The following is a 19,969-nucleotide window of genomic DNA, read 5'->3' as shown; positions in this document are numbered from 1 at the left end:
GGTCTAAACTGTCAGAAACTCAGATTTTGATCAAGTGACCTATCCCAGATCAATCTCCAACTCTGTCTATTGTATATTGCTATTTAGTCATCATTGTTCCTAACCCAGAAAGAAGACAAAATTCTGTTCATTTACATAGTTTATTGTTGTAAACATTAAAATTGTCTTTCTCAAAGAAAGAATTTATCAGGAAAAAAAAAATCAGCGTCTCTAACTGTCATACACCATAGAAAAAAAGGCAGTGACTCATATCGTGTGCCATACTGGAAATATACAAAGAAAAATACTACAGAATATGGCAATATTAAAATTCTTACTCAAACATAAAATAATATATTAACTGACAATCTTAGACATTAAAACAAAAAACAAAAAAATTCAAAGTGCTCAGTAATTTCCAGGGAGTTATGTATATTATAAGCACTCTGGAAACGGTCAAAAGCTGCTGCATGCAAGTTCTGTTTAGCTTTAGACAACAAAATAATCAAGATATAAACTTTCTTTTATCAACATCAACGGTACATACAACACTTACAAACAAGGAATGTTGGACGGTGTTACAAACACTATGTGTCCCTTTTGTCAGGATTTTCTGATGTGTAATACTTGTGCCCACCTATTTTACAATTGAGAAAATGTTTAAGCTCAGGTAACTACCAATCTTTATAAAATCTAACAGACTACATAGTGTCTGAAATACTATTTATATAATATAGACATTACTGAAGTAGCAAGTGCCTATAACATTTTCAACCTAGAATCAACATGCTTGTCCCTTTTTTGTGGTTATTTCTTTTTTCTTTTTTTTTTTTTTGCAAACACACTTATCTTTTAGAATTTGTAATATTTATTCATAAATAGGCACAAAATAATTTAAAAAGCCAAACTGCATTGGGTAAATTTACAAGCCTTTGCCTTCTTCAACTCATGCCACCCACGCAACATTTAGTTTTACTATATATTACAGCTTTCTTTACAGCAGAAAACTTTGAAGTCTTTTAAAGGGCAATACTTGTGGGTCCCCTTACAATGTGGGTGTGTGTGTATGTGTCTATGTGTATTAAATTTGTCTTAACTGCAACAACCAAACATGGCCAAATGTTTTCCGTCATACATTAAGAAGCTTGCTTCTGAACAATAAAATGATTTTTAAACTGATAATAAAAAGTTTATACCACTGTATTGTGTGTAGTCCATGTTCTAAATCCAGGATGCCCCAGAGCCAAAATGCCCTTTCAGGTTCTGCCTGCAGGTTAGGAAATAGTAACAGTTTTTGCTTTTGTTGTTGTTTGTTTGTTTTGTTTTCTTTAGAGATCAAGGGCCAAGGTGTATGGAAGGGGTGGGGGCCGGCTAGAGCTGAGGCAGCTCAGGGGTATCTCTGTGCCCTTGTGACTTGCCCCCTCTGGACAGTTTTAGGTTTCTTTCCAGTTTCTTTGAAGTGCATGGAAGGAGGTCTTAGAAAGGTAAAGTGTCCAGGAAAAGTTTGTCAATTATTGCTGGTGGTGGTACCAAATCTTCCAGTTTCAGGTAGAAAATGCGCTGTAGCCCCTGCGTGCAAAGCGTACGGAGTTCTGGAAGCTTCCCCAACAGTTTGGACAAATAGTTGGGGCGGTTCAAGCCCCCATTATTGAAAGTCACATGGTCTTTGAGACAATTTACAATCTTGTTTTGCAGCTCCTCCACTCTCTTGGGTTCCTTGAGACCGTGTCTCTCTGCAGAAAACACAACCAGAAACAAAAGAGGAATGCACCGAGCAGTTAGCTAGCTGACAGGACCAGGGAGGGTCGGCAGGCAGCAAGGGAAAACCGGGACGAATCCCACTGGGCAGTTCTGGAGAAGTGCCCTGTGCCTGTGGTACTGACCTGTGACCATAGCCAGGGCAGCAATGCAGGAGAAGGCAGAAATGTCGATGTTCATATTCTGCAAGTTGGAGGAGAATTCAACAATGGAATCAATCCATTCCCCAAAGCCACGAACGCATTGCAACCTGTGCAAGACCACCCCATTGCAAAAGATGAGTTTACCCTCCACTGGGTTGGACCTGCAATTAATACCAAAGAGAGGGGGAGGGGGAGAAAAAGAGAGAGAGAGAAAAGCTAAACAACTAATTACTTGAAGAGCAATAAATGAGGGATTTAAGAGGCACCTAATTACCAAAGAGTTAATAAAACGTAGGCCAGTGGACCTTGAAAGGGTTTAATTTCATAACAATCAAGAATGCCCCCTATCCCACCTCCATTCCATTCATCTAAGGCTTCTGCCCTCACTCCTTCCCTTCTCTTCCTTTTATCTACTCTCCTTTCCTTCCTTTCCCCCTCATTTACTTCCCGTTCTGTTCTCCTCTCTTTCCCCCTTTTCTTTCCCTCTTCCTCTTTCTTTTCCTTTCTTGATTCCTCTCTTCCTCCATTCCCAGCCTTCCTGGATCGCCCTCTCCATTTACCTGTATGCTAATCTCAGCACAAATAGTTCTAGGAAAGCCGACTCGAAAAGCAGGTCCTGGTCGGCTTTGGGCAGGTCAGCGAAGCCCGGGATCTTCTCTGCCCAGCCCCTGATGATCTCCATGGAGCCAGTCAGGAGATCATAGAATTGCTGGATATGCTGGGTGTCATCTCCACTCATCTGATAGTCAGGGTTCGCCTGGAACTGGAATTTCATTTTAAAAAACACTTAATGAGGTTCTCTAAAATATATAACCCGTGAAATTGCTAACCTCGTTTCTAGTAGGGGAGCCAGGTTTTTATAACAATTAAACCTCTCTCTGACCAGTAAGGAAATTAGATGTTCCGGGGCAATTAATTCAATTAGGGATGGTGCTATGAGGTCGCTGCTTTAAATATGTAAATTACCATTTCCATACAGACTAAATACGGTGCCAACCAGCCCTGGGAAACGTTCACTCTTATCTCCACAAAACAATTGACACGTTAGTATTCATGCCAGTCCCAGAGTGGGTCTCGAGCAGAGACGCCCTTTGCAAATCTCAATCAAATTGCAGTGGCTCGTAGGTTTGCTTCCAGGTTTGCCCGGCACACTTCCTCCATTTAAAGCGCACACATTTCTCATGGCTGGGGTAAAAGAGGAATCTGACCACTTGATTTCCCCGCCCACTGCCATTCCTTATACCCCCTTCTCTTCCCCTTCCCTGACCCGGGAGGAGGCATCCCTCACCCTGACGGCACCAGAGATAATGAGGATTAAATCATCTCCATGGAGGACTGGTGATAGAACCCAAGCGGGGGCTTTTCCACTGCCTCTGGTTTAGGCATCAGAGGCACTGGTGTGTGTGTGTGTGTGTGTGCACCGTGGTGCTGGGAAGGGGCCTCACAGAGGTTTGACCACTGTGGCCTACCCTCTCTTCCTTCCTCTGCCCTGTCCTCACGTCTGCAGCCCTAGCAACGCCATCTGTCTTCTGTGGCCCTGCCCAGAGCTGTGAAGCCACAGCCTCGCATGCTTCCTTTATCCCTTGGGCCTGGGGGTTAGTGATGGGTGTGGGGAAGGGGTCCTGCCCATCTGTCAGTTGTCCGAAGGATCCCCCCCCGCGCCAGCTTCTTACCCTGGAATAGTCCAGGCTGGTCATAGCCGGGTTGGAGTCGACATGGGCCCTGACGAGGGCACTGATCAGACTCACCGGGGGCGAGGGGGGAGAGGGCTCCTGTGGGCTCTTCGGTTTCGAAGGTAAACGACCTCTCCGGCCTTTTAAACTGTCTGTGCGAACCACTGCAAAGGAATCGCCGGGTGAGGGCAAGCAAGATCCAGCTGCTGCCTGGGCCCCTCCCCGGGGGAAGGCCGCAGCCGCGGGGCGCCCGGCGGGGCGGGGCAGCGCCCCACCGCTTGTAAAGCCTTATACTGACAAGAAGCGTAAAAAGGGGGGGGGTTGTTTCATGTCGTCTTCCCAATGGGTCGTATAGTTAAAGGTGGGAAGGGCCTGGCGGCTTTCTCTAGGGCAGGATGGGCTAGCAGGCAGCTGCCGAGTCGTAGAGGCCAGAGGCCGGTGCGGGGGAAGCAGGAGACCTCCCCCAGCCCCCGCCCCAGCTCTGGGAAGTGGGTTTGGGGCAGGAGCAGAAGCTTCCCAAAGGCGCAGACTGGGGAGTGGGCTGCTGGCCCCAACCTACCTTCTTTCACCATCCCAACAGCCAGGCACTTCTGAAATCTGCAGTACTGACAGCGATTCCGGCGCCGCTTGTCCACTGGGCAGTTTTTATTTGCTAAACACACGTATTTCGCGTTTTTTTGCACCGTGCGCTGCAAAAGGAGACAATACAGGCCGGAAAAAAAAAATTTTTTTTTCTCTTGAAAATCCAACACAATTCAGGGAATCCAGACACAATTTCTGAACGGCCGGGATCCACACACCCTCCCCATAAACAAACACATACACAACTCCTTTTTATTTTTTTCTTTTTCCTTTTCTTTCTCTCTCTTCTCTTTTTCCTCCCCCAGGGCATTTAACAGAAGAAAATTGATAGCGTTAACATTTGAGCTAACCTTGCCGCTCCTTGCTGTGTTTTATATGCCAAGAGAAGAAGGAGACGCTCAGTAAATACAAATCCGTGGGCATTCATATTATTTACATTCCTTAGAGACCTTCTCTATTTAAAATGATAAGATTATTCAATCAGGATGGCGAAATAAAGAGATCACTTAATTTGACCATAGGGAATTCTGTTCCACTTGGTTAGCTCAGACACGGTTCTCTGTCCTAACCAATTTCAGTCTGAACAGAGAAGACAGCTCCTAGCACATGCAAATGACCCTCTTCCAACTCAGCTCCGGCAACTTCGGGCGGGGGCTCGCCGGGTCGGCTGCGTGCGGGGGATGCGACCCCGGGTCTCCCGGTCTTCCTACTTCCCTTTCCAAGGCACCCAGAAGCCTCCACCGCAGCCCAGGGGCGGCTGCAGGGCAGCCCCCGTGGACCCCGGGAGTCGGACGGTCAGGGGCCAGTTGGCGCCGGGCGCCTGCACCCCGGTGGAACCAGCACTCTGAGGCTCCGGGCACTAGGGGGCCCCGACCTGCCTCCTCCGCCCCCGTCCTGGCTCACCTTAAAGAACCCTTTGCAGCCCTCACAGGTGCGCACGCCGTAGTGCTGGCAGGCCGCGTTGTCGCCGCACACGGCGCACAGCCCCTCGTTGGAAGGGGAGCCCCGCGACGGCGGCGAGGGCACCTGCGTGTCGAGCAGCTGCGACGCGTGACCGATCTGCAGGCCGGGGAAGCCCATGGACGCGGGCTTTCGGATGGGGTTGGGCACAGCGAAGGTCTGCCCGTCCACCACGTGGTGGCTGCTCGCCGGCTCCGGGTTCATGGGGACGTGCAGGGGCCCGTCGAAGCGCATCTGGCAGCTAGACACGGGGGTGCCGGGGGGCGACTGCTTAAAGGAGAAGAGGGAGAGGCGGGAGACCGGCGTTTTCCTCTGCTCAATCATGTGCGTGGTGGCCACGTAGTTCTGGTGGAAGTTGTGGAGGGAGCCTGGGTCGTCCCACATAGGGCTGTGCTGCACCTGGAAGCCCGGGGTGGTGGGCGTCGGGGGAGAGGAGGGCTTGTAGTAAACCGACCCGGAGTGCGGCATCATCTCCTCGGACTGGGGGGGCAGGTGGCTGTGTTGCTGGTAGTTGTGCATCTGAATGTCTTCTACCTTAATGGAGGACTGCTGTCCGGACAGGGGCATTTGGTACAAGCAAGGTGGCTTGACGTCGTAGCCTGTGCTGTAGTTGTCCATAAAGGTACTGAAGCTGGGGAGAGAAGTGGTGGCAGTGATTTCAGTGTTGGTGAGGTCCATGCTAAACTTGACAAACTCTGGAGTTAAGAAATCGGAGCTGTATTCTCCCGAAGAGTGGTAACTGTAGCTCTGAGAAGCGGGGCTGGCTCCTTGAGGCGAGGACCCATACTGCGCCTGAACACAAGGCATGGCTGGAAATGAAACAGGGTAATATACACTCAGCCTGGTCAACTGAACACTTTCTCCCGGGCTCGGGTACACCTGGAGCTACACCGGCAGCCCGCGGCGGTCAGAGAGCACGTAGGGGCGCGAGAGGAAGGGCGGAGAGTGCGAATACTGAGGAGCGAAACAGTGCAGGACAAGGAAAGACGGATCCAATAAAGACCCAGAACTAGAAAGCTATTACAGTCTCCATTCCCGGATATTTCCAGCGCCTCCCCCTCCGCCCCCTTTCATGGGTAATCCCTCTTCAATGAGCCTTTCCTCTGAAGCTCGGGTTCAGCAAGCTCAATCCAGAAATCAAGTTGAATTGCACAATGAGAAACTTGTTCCCGAAGGCGATGGGTCGGGGGAAAAACTTAAGTTACAGGGTTTGCTGGGAAAGATCGCATTGCCCTGTTTCTTGACGTTTACGGAACTCGGGGGAGGGAAAGAAAAAAAAATGAAGTTGCACTAACCTTCAGCTGAGTTACAGGCGTTTTCGAGAAAATTAAAGGTGGACAGTGTCGTAATTCAATGAAGGACAAAGTTTCCAAGATTTTTAGAAAAGCAGTGGAGAGCCCAGCCTGGCAGTTCTCCTCCCTGAAATAAAGACACAGGAAGCCTTAGGGTGACTTTCTGGACAGATTTAGCTGGGCATCTGTATCACCAGGCAGGCCCTTCTTGATTGTTTAATTGGAAATTAGTGTGTAGCCTTTATCAAACACCATTTAAAATGAATGTCTAAAAGAGATGGCTGGAAACAACAGAAAATTTCACCCATTGACTGTGTTGATCCTTGCAGAGAATACCTCTGAAGAAGGAAAGGTATTCCATGTACTTATTTATGATGAAATAAGTTGGCCCCTTTACTGGGTGTTTAGGGGCAGTGCAAGGGGAGTGTCATTTCCATTTTAGTTTAATTCAAAACTAAATAAGAAGAAACTGGGGTTTAATAAAATACAGCATTGGAACCTTCTCTTGAATTTTTTTTTTCCTGTGGTGAAACTGGCTTTTCATCTAGGAAGCAGGGAAGGAAGTATAAGTCAAGAATATAAAATGTGAAAACAATCTCTTCCTTCACCCCCTAGGAGTTACAAAATGTTAGCAAGGCCCAGGTAGCCCTGAAGGCAATCTTAATGGAAGCATCTGGATTTCCTAAGAGCTTTTGACGGAGCACTGGGTTTGGAGATCCAGGTGAATGGGCATTCACTTCTCCAAGAAATTTGTCTTTCATCTTTAATGGCCAAGAGGTGGAAACAGGGGACCCTATTTTTTCAGAAGCATCTTAAGTCAGTTGCAGGGAGAGGGAAATGCTGCATATCCAATAGTGGCACCGGTGTTAGAAGCACCTCTCAACATAGCAAGCTGAGCACCTTTCCTATCCAGCCTTCCACAATCTGCCCTCTTGCTGGAACAAGGCATTCTTGTGTCCTAGTACTTTTCAGATGTTCCCACTTGGAAGGCATTCTAGAGCACAGACGACTTTATTACTAATGAAAAAGAAAGCCAAACATCCAATTCTGTTCTCCTCCCCCACCCCCCTTCATAATCTTGCTTCATGGAGGAGGGAGGGTAACCAGAAAAAGTAAAGAAAGGAGACTCTTGACCCTCACAGCCCTTGACAGATATGCCTGTGCTGGATATTAACCCTCTGGTAACTTCGCAGCTTCATAACTACTCTAAATAGTCTGTCCCTCTGTCTCTGCCTCTCTGACAAACTCACTAACACAAGCGCGGCACATGTCAAAACCAGAAATTTCAAGCAACTTAGTAACAGGTCACTCTACCAACCGCCCCTCCTCACTCAACAATACCCAAGAGACACGGGCACGCTGGCCAGCCGCGATGATACAGTTCCCAAGCAACACATAAACTGAAGAACTTTCACTCTCCCTGTCACTTTGTGGGCAGCGTCCAGGTCCCTCGTATACACAGGACTTGGAGTCTACGTGTCCAAAGACCACAATCAATTCCGCACCAAGAGCAAACTTTGCGCACATTTCCGCGTGTTAAGTCCGCAGCTCCCGAAACTGTGCAAGCCTCCCTTTCACGTCCACCAATGAGGAGCCTGGAAGCCTCTGTTGGGTGGCAAAGCAGGAGTTCCGACAAATGCCCTCTGTAGCTGCGCACACCTACTCCCCATCCTCCGGCCCCACTCGCGCTCCGCGCCTTCGGCGCCCACCTCCAGAGAACCTGCACCACACAAGCGGGAAGAAGAGACGTGCAAAAACAGAAAGAAGGATAAAAGAACGCGAGCTGTACGGGCTGCACCTACTCACTTAGGAGTTCTCCGTGTCTCTCTTCATTCATTCAACTCGGCCAAAGTGTAGTTCCCTTCGGGAGTCGGGGTGGCAGGGTCGGGGAGGGGTGGGCGAGAGGGGCGAAGGGAACGGAGGCGCCGAGAGCGGGGAGGGAGCAGGGGAAGGCGGCGGCTGGGCAGGCGAGCGGGACCGAGGAGCCTAGCGCGAGCCACCGGGCGGACTGGCCCTGGCCGCCAATGTGCCTTTGTTTATGTGGCTCGCGCTGCCGCTGCCAACATTCACCTAAAGTCTCCGCGCGTCAGCGCGCGTCAGCGGCCTGCCGCCCAATCGCCGAGCCGCCGCGCTCCCCAGACTCCTGGCCGGCGCTCGCTTTGGTATATTTCCGACCTGACGTCACGAGCAGGGCCGATTTTAAGGTGGGAACCGTTCAGGGTTCACCTTGGTAGCCAGCGAGGTTTTTTTTTTTTTTTCCCTTTTCCGAAAGAGGTGTGACCTCTCCACTCAGGTCTGCGCAGCCCACAGAGCCTCGACATCTCCCCTCCCCTCCCCCCAACCCCCCACCCCCCCACCCCCGGCTAATCCCCGCGCCGCCGAAGGGGTCCGGCAGCTCACAGGTGGGGGAGGGTGCAACAAAAGCCCGAGCGGGAGGGGACCCAGGCGTGGGCCAGGTAGCCAGCACCTGGAATCGCACGAGACGGGGCGTGCCTGGCAGCACGCTAACCTCGCCCACCCACAATTGCCACCCCCGTTAGCGGAAGCGAGTACAGATGTCCCATGACACGAGACGCTCGGAGGGCTCAGGCAATTGGGGTGGGATTTCCCTTGTCCAGTGCACCCCCCTTTTCTCTTTTTTCCTGTCCCCGGCCTTCTCTTCTAGCATATTCTCCCTCTCTCTCTCTCTCATACACACACACACACACACACACACACACACTCCAAGGTGGAAGAGAGTAGGTATGGCCTATTTTCTATGTTCCCTTCTTTCCTTGCAGTGCTCACGTGCGAGGGAAGACGTGGTGCGTGGGGAGGGAAGCGGAAAGGAGAGGGTAGCCAGTGACCCAGCCCTTCAGGGACCCCAAAAGTCAAAGTGAGGCGTCACCCACTTTCCTTTCTCAGACAATGCAGCCGAGCGCCGGGCAACAGGTGTGTTCTGCAGAAAGGTGCCCCAGCCTCACCTTGTACCAACTCTCATACTTTGACACTCCTGGGTGCCCATCAACTCGTGTCTTTCCACAAGTTTTAGGGAAATAAATCTACCCTCCTCTGAAGCACAAGGGCTCTCGAAGCTTCAATCTGAGAGCCAAGAGGGAAAGACTAAGCATGGGGGAAGCGGCGGGGAGAGGGGGGCGTCTAGATCTCTGCGAGGCGTACGGTGTGTGCGTTCAGCCTTCCCAGGAGTGGGGCCCGGCGGGCGACCGGAGCTCGCCGCACCCCTGCAGCCGCCCCAGCCGCCCCAGCCGCCGCAGACTCCGCTTCGCAAGTCAATCCACCTCCAAGCTGAGGGCGCAAGGCGCTTTCTAGCAAAGAAACGCCGCTTCTCCCGGGAGCAAGCCCCCTTCCGGGTTCCTGGGCTAGAGCTGGACGGGCCTCGGGGCTTCTCCCATGGGGCTGGGGAGTTAACGGGGGAGGGAGGGTTCGGAGGTGTCCCCCTCCTCCGCCCAAGAAGACTTCCAGCCGCCCCTCCCTCTCGGCGTAGCTCGCTTCCAGGCTCGGGGCCCCTTTGCACACCCCCATCCTGGTGTTCCCAGTACAGGCGGGCCGAAATCGCCGTGGAGCTCTCCGCCTTACGGTGCCACTCAGCTCTAATCTGCACCCCAGCCTTTGCCCTCTCCCGCCGCCTCCTGCTCCCCGGCGGCTGGAGAGGCGTTGCCATCAGGTGCCCCGAGGCTGCCCCGAGAAGCTGCAGGCTCTTCTGCACCGCATCCTCGGGAAAACCTACGTGACCACCTTAAGTTTCCCCCAGATGTTGCGACTGCCGCTGCTGCTGCTGCTGCAGCCACCGCGGCGGCTCAGCGGTGCCCTAGCGGGCGCGAGAAAAAATAAAACCAGGAAGTGTGTGTGAGAGCGCGCGCGCGTGTGCGTGTGTGTGTGTGTGTGTGTGTGTCTGTGTGGTGGGTGGGGGGGGTGGGGAATGTTGCGGTGGCGGGTGAAGGTGTGTAAGTAGGGGGATGAGAGGAGGAGGGCGAAGAATAGCTTATTAGCATGAGCTGGGTAGCGTCAGCGCCCTGTGGGCAGAAACGATTCCACGCGAACGAAAGGGAAAAAGTGAGAGTTTGGAGAGCAGGGGAGAAGGAAAGCGGTGGGGGTGGCGGTGACGCAGGGGCTCAGGCATTGACGCACCCGCCGGGCTGGGCCCAAAATAGCAGCAGCTCTAGCTCGGTGGCGCCCTCCCGGGTTCCCTTCCCCTTCCACAAGGGAGCAGGACGCGCGGCCTCGGGGAGCTTTCCTTGATCCCAGGGGTGGGCCGGGCTCCCAGCAGCTATTTTCAGGCCGTCGGAAATTCAAGCGCAGCCATGCTGGGGTGGCAGTTATTGTTTTTTAATATATTCCTCGGAAGGCGGGGGCCAGGAGAACTTTAAGGTTGTAACCATCCTTCTCCAAACACCAATACTCAGATCTAAGTAGGTACATTCCCTCCACATGCTCCTCCTCCCTTAAACCATTTAAAAAAACACTTGGCTTTAGCCTGGGTTGAGTCTGCGGGCAATTTGAAAATTCTCTCCTAGTAAGTGGGAAAATGTGCTGGAGTCCTTAAAGTGAGCTCCAAGGAAGACAAACATTGTAATGTGATGGGTTATTCTATAACAGCAACCTGTCGAGTCTGGCTTCTTGATAACAGAGCCTTTACTCAAGTCTTAAGGCACCCAAGATCGAGACGCAGTTTTCACAGCAGCTTATTATAACAATTATTAGTAACCGGAAATGGATTGAATAAATACAACATCAAAATGAGAAAAAAAGGTGGCTTTTTTTGCCTTCTATTCTACAATCCGTATGAATTTTCTCTTTCCTCAAATTCCTATTCTAGCTGCTAGGAAGTGTGTCTTCTTAGGAAGACACACCGGATGCAAGGCGGATAAACTCACTTAAAGACATTATTGGGTAAGCTATTTCTTGGGTTGGTATTTTTGGTAGGGCTCAGATGTGCTCGGGGTGGAAAGGATCCAGCAGACATTAGAAAGTGTAAAGAATGACCTCGCTCAAAGCTCCAGACTCCTGTGTCCCCACCAGATTCTGATGGAACAGTCTCAGTAGAAGGGCCAATGTCTGTAATTGACTGATCCTGTCAGTAGGGGGCCTGACTCCACAACGTTCAGGAAGATACATCACACACACACACAAACACACACACACACAGGCACATACACACACACAACTAGCTATTTACTACTTAGGCCAAGCCCCAGGAGAGCTTGCTGCAGGCCAAAATATTCATATTCTGCTGGAATTCATAAATAACTACAAATCTTTGATTCTCTTCTGTATTTCTCGAAAAGGGAAACAGTTTTAACACTGGAATTAGGTTCACAACAGATTTTCTTTATTTCCTCCTATCCATGTTTAACTCACTGTTAGCTCACAGGGAGAAAAAAAAAGTCAAAATGGTAATAAAATCTTTCATTTTATCACCAAGCAGTTCAAATTTGGCATTTAGTTTGGAAAAATGAAAACATGTTTTAAAATCCTATGATTACATGTTTAAATAAATTATAGTTTAGAAGAGGATTCCTGTGGGTGTATTTGCTAGTACATAAGAGAATGCTTTTGTGAATAGAGGTTTAATTACACATATAATGGAATCAAAATGTAGAACTGAACAACCTTTTAGAAAATGTTCAAATGATGCTCTAGGCTAAAAGAAACTGAAATTCTGCATTTATATGACTGCAATCCTGCAAGATTCTTGAACATAAATAGATTCTTGAATATAAAGTATTTTATAACTCGATTAAAATGACAATAATGTTTCTTTCAGGGCCCAGAATCTGATATAACTTTAAATTATTGCCATGTATAAATACATAAAGTTACCCCAAATGAAGGTCGGTGTTCTTAACAATTTACAATAAATGGGAATAAAATTGATCCTATCCATAAGTCGGACCTTCTTTTGAAACCAACTAAAACAAATTACAAAATTATTATTTCTATCAATATACAGTATTAGATGACCTCAGAAAAAGCATATAGGAAAATAATGTTACTATGTTATCTTTTATGATATTAGCCAATATTAAGCAGAACATATTTGTACATATATGGAAAAAATATTTTCATAAAAAAACAGTGTAAATAATGCATACTCACATCTAAACCAAAGTATTTACTTTATGCAAGGCTAGGCTGATTATACTTAATAAAATTGAGATTTTGGTATAATTTAGAAAGCAAACATGGATTTAATTCCATAGGATTTTGTATCTTAATGCATGGGAAAGGGGTCTTTAGGGATTTATTTTACTATTCTCCCAAAATGTACTCAGAGTACCTCTTAGCTCTTACAATTCAAATATAGTAAACAGATATACCTGTTATGCTATAAGAATCAAGGTAACTTGAAGACATTTCACAATAATATTAATTAATGGAACCTATGTTAAGCATAAAATGAGACATATTTTAAGTTATATTGGGACAATTTTCATGGCATTTGTTGCCATTCAGCAGGAAGTTTTACATTAGTGATAGAAGAAAGAAATTTTCACTTTGAAATAAACTCAGTTTCTGAAAATACAAAATCATTTTTTAATATGGACGGTTTTTGGTTATTTGCTTTGCCATTTCACTTGCCTTAATAAGATATTAATCAACCAATCATTTGTTCCTCTTTTATGAGATGCCTAGAGAATAAGTCAAATACTCAGCTGGTAATTCACATTTTGGGTAGTTGTGGCTTTTGCTCAGTATAACCCAGCCCATTTTTCACTCCAAACCACTTAATGCAAAGACTTTAAAAATTGTTTCTTGCTTTGATACAGTACTCAGTTCTAGAAATGTGGAAAGATGTGCAGAAGAAAACAGCACTGTTTTTTTCTAGAAGCATCTACTTATAAATTAAAATTCTAAAACTGAACATATGGTAAAACCTCATGCCACTCAAAAAGTATTTTGCATAATAAAAATCCTTCATCTTTTCTCTAACTCTTGACTCTCAGTAACTATCTCCTAAATATTTACTTTAAATTAACCACTTAAAATTTTCTTTTTGTTGTTGTGGTAAAAGACACATAACATAAAATTTACCATCTTACATTTGTAAGTGTACAGTTCAGTGATGTTATATACAGTCATGCTGTTGTGCACCAATCATCACCATCCACCCCCATAACTCTTCATCTTATAAAACTCTAACTCTATAACCATTAAACAATAACTCTCCATTCTCCCCTCCTCCCAGCCCCTGGCAATCACCAATATTTTCTTATGTAAAAATTCTTCTTGATTAAGCAAGGAAGGGTTACTTTGGTTTTAGATTTCCTTGCTGATTTCACTAAACGTGGGAGTCATTAAAATGTACAGAGTCCTGAAAGACACTTTAAAGATTCTGAAAATAAGTTGCTATATGCTAAGAATATATCGCGGACACTTGGAATTCTAGAAGTAGCTGATAACATTAGTAACCACCAGAGTATTACATAGGATTTTCTTTTAGTAGATAAAATACATACACTTTGCAACAGTTTTCATATGTATATCATAGTTGGTTAGTTTTTGTTTTACCTTTAATTATAAAATAACCATTTTTGATTTTTTTTCCTCAGACTAACTGGCGTATAGGAACTTCTCAATTTAATAAAAAATGAAGACATGTTATTGATATATTATGACAGACATATATGCCCTTTTTTTTATAATAATTCTGCAATTATCAAGCCTACAATTTTAACACTACAAAAGTAACTTATAGCAAGGACCCTTATAGTGATAAGTAATAAATCTAATTACCATATCCTTTGAATAGATGTAATATAAATTTCATCACTCACTTAAAAGTTCTAAAGTTAACAGCATAAACTTGAAGTTGAGTAATTAAGTAATCCTTATATAGACACTTATTAAAGTATTTATACATATTATCTTAAATCTACATCTATCATTTTGCCAATTAAAATTAGGACTTTAATTGCAATTAAGTAATTTAATTGCCAATTGAACAGCAAAATTGCTAAGTGACTAATTTTAATGCCTATTTTAATTACCAATCATGACTGGGGAGGGAGCTAATCAAGTTACATCAAGCAGTACCAGAGTAATGATGTGAAGAAAAAAAAAAGCAGAACAAACATTCAAGGCTACACGCTTTAAAAAAAGAAACATAAATTAAATAAATGCAAACACAATCTTATAAATGTATAAAAATACTGTATTTCAATATCTGAATACAGAACATGAAATAGAGCAAGATTAATTAAAGAAGCCTCTGTCCATCTTCAAAGTAAGGAACACCAAATCAAAATTTTATGTGTTATTTACGTGGCCACCACACTAACCCAGGTGAAAACAAAGCTGCCTATAGTCGAGAATAAAAGATTGTTTCCTGCTTGGCTGGTTAAATATTTACAGATTGACAGGTTTTTTAAAAACATGTTTAAATGAAAGGCTACACAAGAGAGAAACAAGTTTCCAATGCAGCAATGTGGTTTTAAGTTTGAAAAGCAAACAGGGCCAGTGCAGTGGGACTATATACTCTTTCCTGATGGCTCTCCTCCCCACACTCACTCACTCAAATGAAGTATACCATTAGAGGTCTCATGCCTACCCATAACTTGTCCTATATTACCTTGAGAAAGGCATAAATCTGTCCTATCTTAAATATTTTAAAATACATTCATAGGTTAAAAAAAATAGAAAGCATCTAGGATTACATCACAATTAAAATTACTTAGAGCATGGGCAATATACCTTGTCCTAATAGTATTTCTTAATTTTCAATGAAAATGTACCTTCCGGCTCAAGATTAAGACTGTAAACACCAGCAGGCAACCAAAAACTCTGGTGAAAATCTTGACCAATACAAACGCATTTTCAAAAGTTTTCACATTCAAACAAATTCTCAGATCAGCAATATGGAAGGGCCATATTGAAAGAGGGAGGTGAAGTTGGGAGCTCAAAAAACAGGAAGTGATTCCCTGGTAGACAATAACAATACCACTACTTTCCAGCTATAGGGATCGCCTTGGCAGCCGGCCACCTCATCTAGAGTAACAATGGACAACCATGAAATCTTTGTTTAAAATAAGTCATGATGTAAGATACATATATTGTTTTTGCTACTATATACGTATACCAAATATACATAGTTTTTGTCTACAAATGGGCCCGAAATTATTCACCATGTATGTAATACAACTTCAGAAAAAGCAAATATTGCTGCTTAGGATTTTATGTACTAATGGACTTGAATTCTGAAATAAAGCACAGCAGGACTTTCAGCCTGGCTTTTGAAGAACATGTTAATAATCATGGGGCTTGACAGAAGCCTGCAATATCTGCTCATGACAATAACAGCTTTATAAGGCGAGTTCTGTGTGCCTGGTTAAAGGACACACTCACTGTCTATTCAGAAGTCATGGAGATGGAGTCATTATTGACAACCTCACTACTGATCAAGGTTAAAACCCATTGAATGCCGACGCTACAGAGAGAAATACAACTTCAGCCATTAGAAGATTACCAAAAACAGTCTCCAGTAAGGGTTGCCATAACTCAGATATATCTTATTTTGTTCTGTATAAAATTTTCAGCTATTTACGTACACAAAAGACCTTATATTATTTGATAATCATTATCAAAATTATTGCCCTAACTCAAGCACTAGGTAACAAATCATCAGCCGTTACAAAAAGAGGAAAAAAAGGAGAAATATTATCTTGTAATTTAAAAATGAATATGAAACTTGCATGACTGAAAATATGTATATTTTCAGACTATGTCCATTTTGTGTATTTCGCTAGTTTATCAGTTCACATGAATTAATGTGGTTCACATATTGTTGGATGCAAAATCTTTTAAAAGATGGTATGTCTATAGCTTTTAGATATCCCTTAATAGGTAAAAGTTTAAAAGCAAAGTTATCGTAAATTATTTTACTCTTTTTTTTACCCTTATTTCTTGTTTTTCAGTGTTGCCTCTCATTAGTGAAGGAAAAAGGAGGGATACAGTAAAAGACAACCACGTTTATAATCTGAAATTAGAGCCAATCAATTAAATATTTTATTAATCACCAGGATATTTTTTTAGAAGACCTGTGAAATATTACAGAAGCATTCCACTAGGATCTAACAGTGACCTCAGTATGCTGTCACTGAGATTTTGGGGGGGAAAAACACAAACGATCAGTATTACCACATCCAGGATTCAAGTCAAAGTACACACATAGTTGAGGGCGTGGAGGCGGGGAGGGAAGGGTATAGAAACTAGTTTACTAAGGAGGTCCTTCTTATCTTTCTTATATTTCATATTTCTAAGTACTTTTCCATAAGTTACTTTCCTAAGTTTAAGAATGACTGAAGTATAAAAAAGCAGAATTTCAAATAGTTAATAAATGGCTTTAGGAGTTACATTGAAACGACTCACAGAATACATAATTTTCTTAGGAGTCCTTTAATTTTCTGATTCAGAAAGTACGGTGTTCCTAAAGACTGCTCTTAAGTACCTAGCTCTGGAAATCATATTTTCCATTTCTCCATACCCTCATCGATTAGTATTTGGTCAGCTGATTGGCAGTTGCCGAGACAACGGTTTTGCTAAACTTGATAAACTTTATCAGCCAGAGGTGGGGGGGAGGGGGGCAAGACAGAAACGGATTTTACAGCCAGAATGGTGTGACAGAGCCCCTCAAACTACAAATAGACGTTACGAAATCTGAAACGTAGCTCTGTAGTTCAATTTATACCACAGAAACTGTGAGATGCTACCTTCCTGTTGTTATAACGTATCAGGTCAAGGGATATAAATTGTACCAGGTAATTCATTTTGCCGTTCAGAGAGCCATTAAGTTCCTCCCAGAATATACGTGATTGATACCCCTGGAGGTGAAAGGCTAAAGGAACCATATGGCAACATGTTGCATTCCGTAAGCTATCTGCCCATCCGTGCTTAAGCTGCCATTAGCAACATCTGTACCTAACTGAAATCCAGCTGCGCCGACGCCGGCTGACGGAATTGTACTTGGGGGGGAAATCTAGCTTAGCGCCATTAACTTGAGACTTAGAGTCTATGTACCAGGACGGATGGAAGCTTTCACAATTAGACGAGACGACACAAATGCTTTATTAAAGTTTAATTTTGAACTCCCAATTAGCGAAACTGCATTACAAATCGACTGCAATTTCCTAGAAGGCACAGCAAGTTCTCTGCCTGCCTGCCACGTGCGAGAGGCTCCGGAGCCAGCTTCCCCAGCTACCGACTGCAGAAAGGGGACGGTTCAGAGCTGCTCTCCGCATCCCAGGAAGTCCCTAAAATCCTCGCCAGCCCCTTCTTCCGCGGGGCGGGGGCGGGCGAGGACCAAACCCGCGGCGAGGGGGCGGGGGGAGGACTCAGATGTCCCCGGCGTTGGGATGGAAGCAAGGGGTGGGAGTGGGCGGGGGAGGGGCGACGGGGGGGGCCTACGCGGAGCGGGGGGGGGGCCTGTGCGGAGGGGGGCGGGGGTCCTCTAGTATCCGGGCCTCTCCGGAGGAGCCTCAGCTAGTCACGCAGAAGTTTCTCTTTCGCTCTTCGCGCTACACACCCAGGTTGGCTTCCTGCGGGCAGGCCAGGGGTCCGGAGAGCGGGGGAGGAGACAGGAGACCCGGAAGGGCTGCCCGGCGTCCACACCCACCCCAGGTCCCCTCCCCCGACCCCAAACAAAGCCCCCACTCCAGGTCCAGGATACGTTACCTGCCTGGCGCTCCCGGCCCCTCGGTCACCGCGTCCCCCGCTGGGCGCGCCTTGGGCGGGTCCCGCTCCCCGGGACGCACAAAGTGGTCGCCCCCGGCCGGCTAAATCCCACTCTCTCGTCATGTTGGGGGCCAAGAAGGGGGAGCGGGGGAGGTGGAAGCGGAGGTCGGGGCAAGGAGAACTGACTGATAAAATTTTTTAAAAAAAGGAAAGAAAAAAGCAGCCGGCGGGGCCCGGCCAGGGGCAGAAGAGGCCGGTTACGTTTCGGGGGTCTCGGGCGAGAGGGAGGGGTGGTGGGGGAGCGGCCGCCCGTCCCCCTCCCCCCGGTCCCCAGCGGCTACGGCAGCTGCACACACAGAAGCCCATTGTCGCCGGCGCCCGGCGTGCAGCCCCGCGGACTCGGCCCCGCGGCCAAGCGCGTCAGCGGCCCCGTCAGCCAGGCCGGGCTCCGTGACGCGCGCGCAGCCCGCGCTATAAATAACCAGCCGCCGGGCGGTTCGGGCGGCTTTCCAGTGACGCCGGGGCGAGGCGCGGGAGGAGGAGGGCGAAAGGAAACAATGAAACCGCCCGCCGCCCTCCTCCCCGGCCGCCCTGGGAGCTTCTCGCCGCGCTCCCTTGTCCCCGCCCCGGCCCGCCCTGCCCGGAGCAGAGCGCGCGTGTGGGAAGGACCTCGCAGAGCCTGCGTCCCCCGAGCCCGCCAGGAGACTCGGGGGTTGGGACCCATCGCTCTCCCCCGGGGCACGAGGGCTGCTGCTTACACACCGGGGAACGGGCCGGGGGAGGGAACTTGGCGACGAGTTTAGCGAATGGGTCGCTGTGTTACTTACTCCCAGACTGATTTAAACAACTTGATGCTTGCTCCGACGCTTTCCCACACCCATTCTAATACAGGTCGGGTGTGTTTGTGGCAGTAAACGCTCACTTCAAAACAAAACACAACACATCCCTCGTAAACGTTCTGATCTAGCGTATTTTAAAGTATATGCCTGTGTTTGCATCTCATAGGGTTCTGCCTACATCCTACCCTGTATCAGGATTATATTCTTCCTTTCCTAAAATCCACCGGAATTATTTATCTAGGTTTTTGTCGGGCCAGGCCTACGTTACTGTTTTCATTTGGGGAGTTGTATAAAGGGTGGCCAGTAGAAGCAGCTTGGGCATGGGTTCCAGGACTCATGCTCTCAGTCCCAGAGCCTTTTTGCATGTCTTTTTGGCCTTGAACATACCATAGGCCTTGAACGTAGAACATTTGAATTTTCCAAAGTCTGTAATATTTCAACGTCTTAGACTTTCATCAAGGCTGCCATTTAAAAGGAGCTTTTTCTATAGGTAAATTTTTTCTGAGGACTTTCTGTCTTGCTTGCATATTTAGGCCATTCTGTCCCACACCCGGACACTCCTCCCTATTAAGGTGCCCAGGTACAACTGGAGGCAGTCTGTCTTCCTGGAACCATCAATTAATGGACTAGTAAGACAGGAGTTCCTCTTGAGCAGAAGATCTCAGATATATGAACTCCACGTTTTCTGGGATGCTGATATACATAGTTTGCAGAAGCAAGCAAAGTTTTGAAGTGACCAGGAATGGATAGAGTGAGTTAAAAGGGCTGAGGAAGTGGTTCTTGGCTCACAAGACAAAGTAGTGTAATGAAGGGTTCAATGGGCCGGTTTTCAGGTTTTAATTCTATATTCATTGTATCTCTCTGTGCCACCTTGCAGAAATCGCAGTCTGTCTCTGCTTCAATTTCCTCATCTTCAAAATGAAGGACCAGTGGTTTCTAAGCCCCTCTCAACACTAGCATTCTAGGACTTTAAAGGATATAACTGTGTTCAGGTATAAAGTTACTAATGTGAATACCCAGTGTCTCATGGGAAAAGGATAACCAAATGTAGAATAATTAATTCAGTCTTCTTGCAG

General features: G+C 46.6%; 1 protein-coding gene across 7 annotated transcripts; it reads right to left on the bottom strand.

The window, feature by feature from the left end:
• Window positions 1–786: 786 nt before the first annotated feature.
• Window positions 787–18,541, bottom strand: NR4A2 (nuclear receptor subfamily 4 group A member 2). 7 transcript variants are annotated; one of them, XM_030852751.3, is made up of 8 exons: window positions 18,055–18,541; window positions 6,391–6,514; window positions 5,039–5,904; window positions 4,113–4,242; window positions 3,554–3,717; window positions 2,441–2,643; window positions 1,863–2,041; window positions 787–1,712 (listed from the first exon to the last, which is right to left on the bottom strand). In XM_030852751.3, exons 3-8 carry the CDS (start codon window positions 5,900–5,902, stop codon window positions 1,456–1,458), a joined length of 1,797 nt encoding a protein of 598 aa, XP_030708611.1. In that variant the 5' UTR covers window positions 5,903–5,904; window positions 6,391–6,514; window positions 18,055–18,541; the 3' UTR covers window positions 787–1,455. The 7 variants fall into 7 exon arrangements, 6 of the variants coding, with proteins under 6 accessions (XP_030708611.1, XP_030708613.1, XP_060158412.1 ...); XM_030852753.3 differs by lacking the exon at window positions 18,055–18,541 and adding an exon at window positions 8,194–8,453 and having other exon boundaries at window positions 3,629–3,717; XM_060302429.1 differs by lacking the exon at window positions 18,055–18,541 and adding an exon at window positions 8,190–8,449.
• Between the last annotated feature and the right edge of the window lie 1,428 nt (window positions 18,542–19,969).

Source organism: Globicephala melas, chromosome 7 (genome assembly GCF_963455315.2).
Source record: "Globicephala melas chromosome 7, mGloMel1.2, whole genome shotgun sequence".
NCBI lineage: Eukaryota > Metazoa > Chordata > Mammalia > Artiodactyla > Delphinidae > Globicephala > Globicephala melas.
Note: the sequence above shows the minus strand (reverse complement) of the source record. Positions and strands in the feature narration are given on the sequence as shown.

Coding starts and splice junctions, on each gene's coding strand:
- NR4A2 (XM_030852751.3), bottom strand. CDS start 5,902: ATGCCTTGTGTTCAGGCGCAGTATGGGTCCTCGCCTCAAGGAGCCAGC. Junction 4,243..5,038: donor GCTGCAAAGGGTTCTTTAAG/GTGAGCCAGGAC, acceptor CTCCTTTTGCAG/CGCACGGTGCAAAAAAACGC. Junction 2,644..3,553: donor CCAGCCTGGACTATTCCAGG/GTAAGAAGCTGG, acceptor ATGAAATTCCAG/TTCCAGGCGAACCCTGACTA.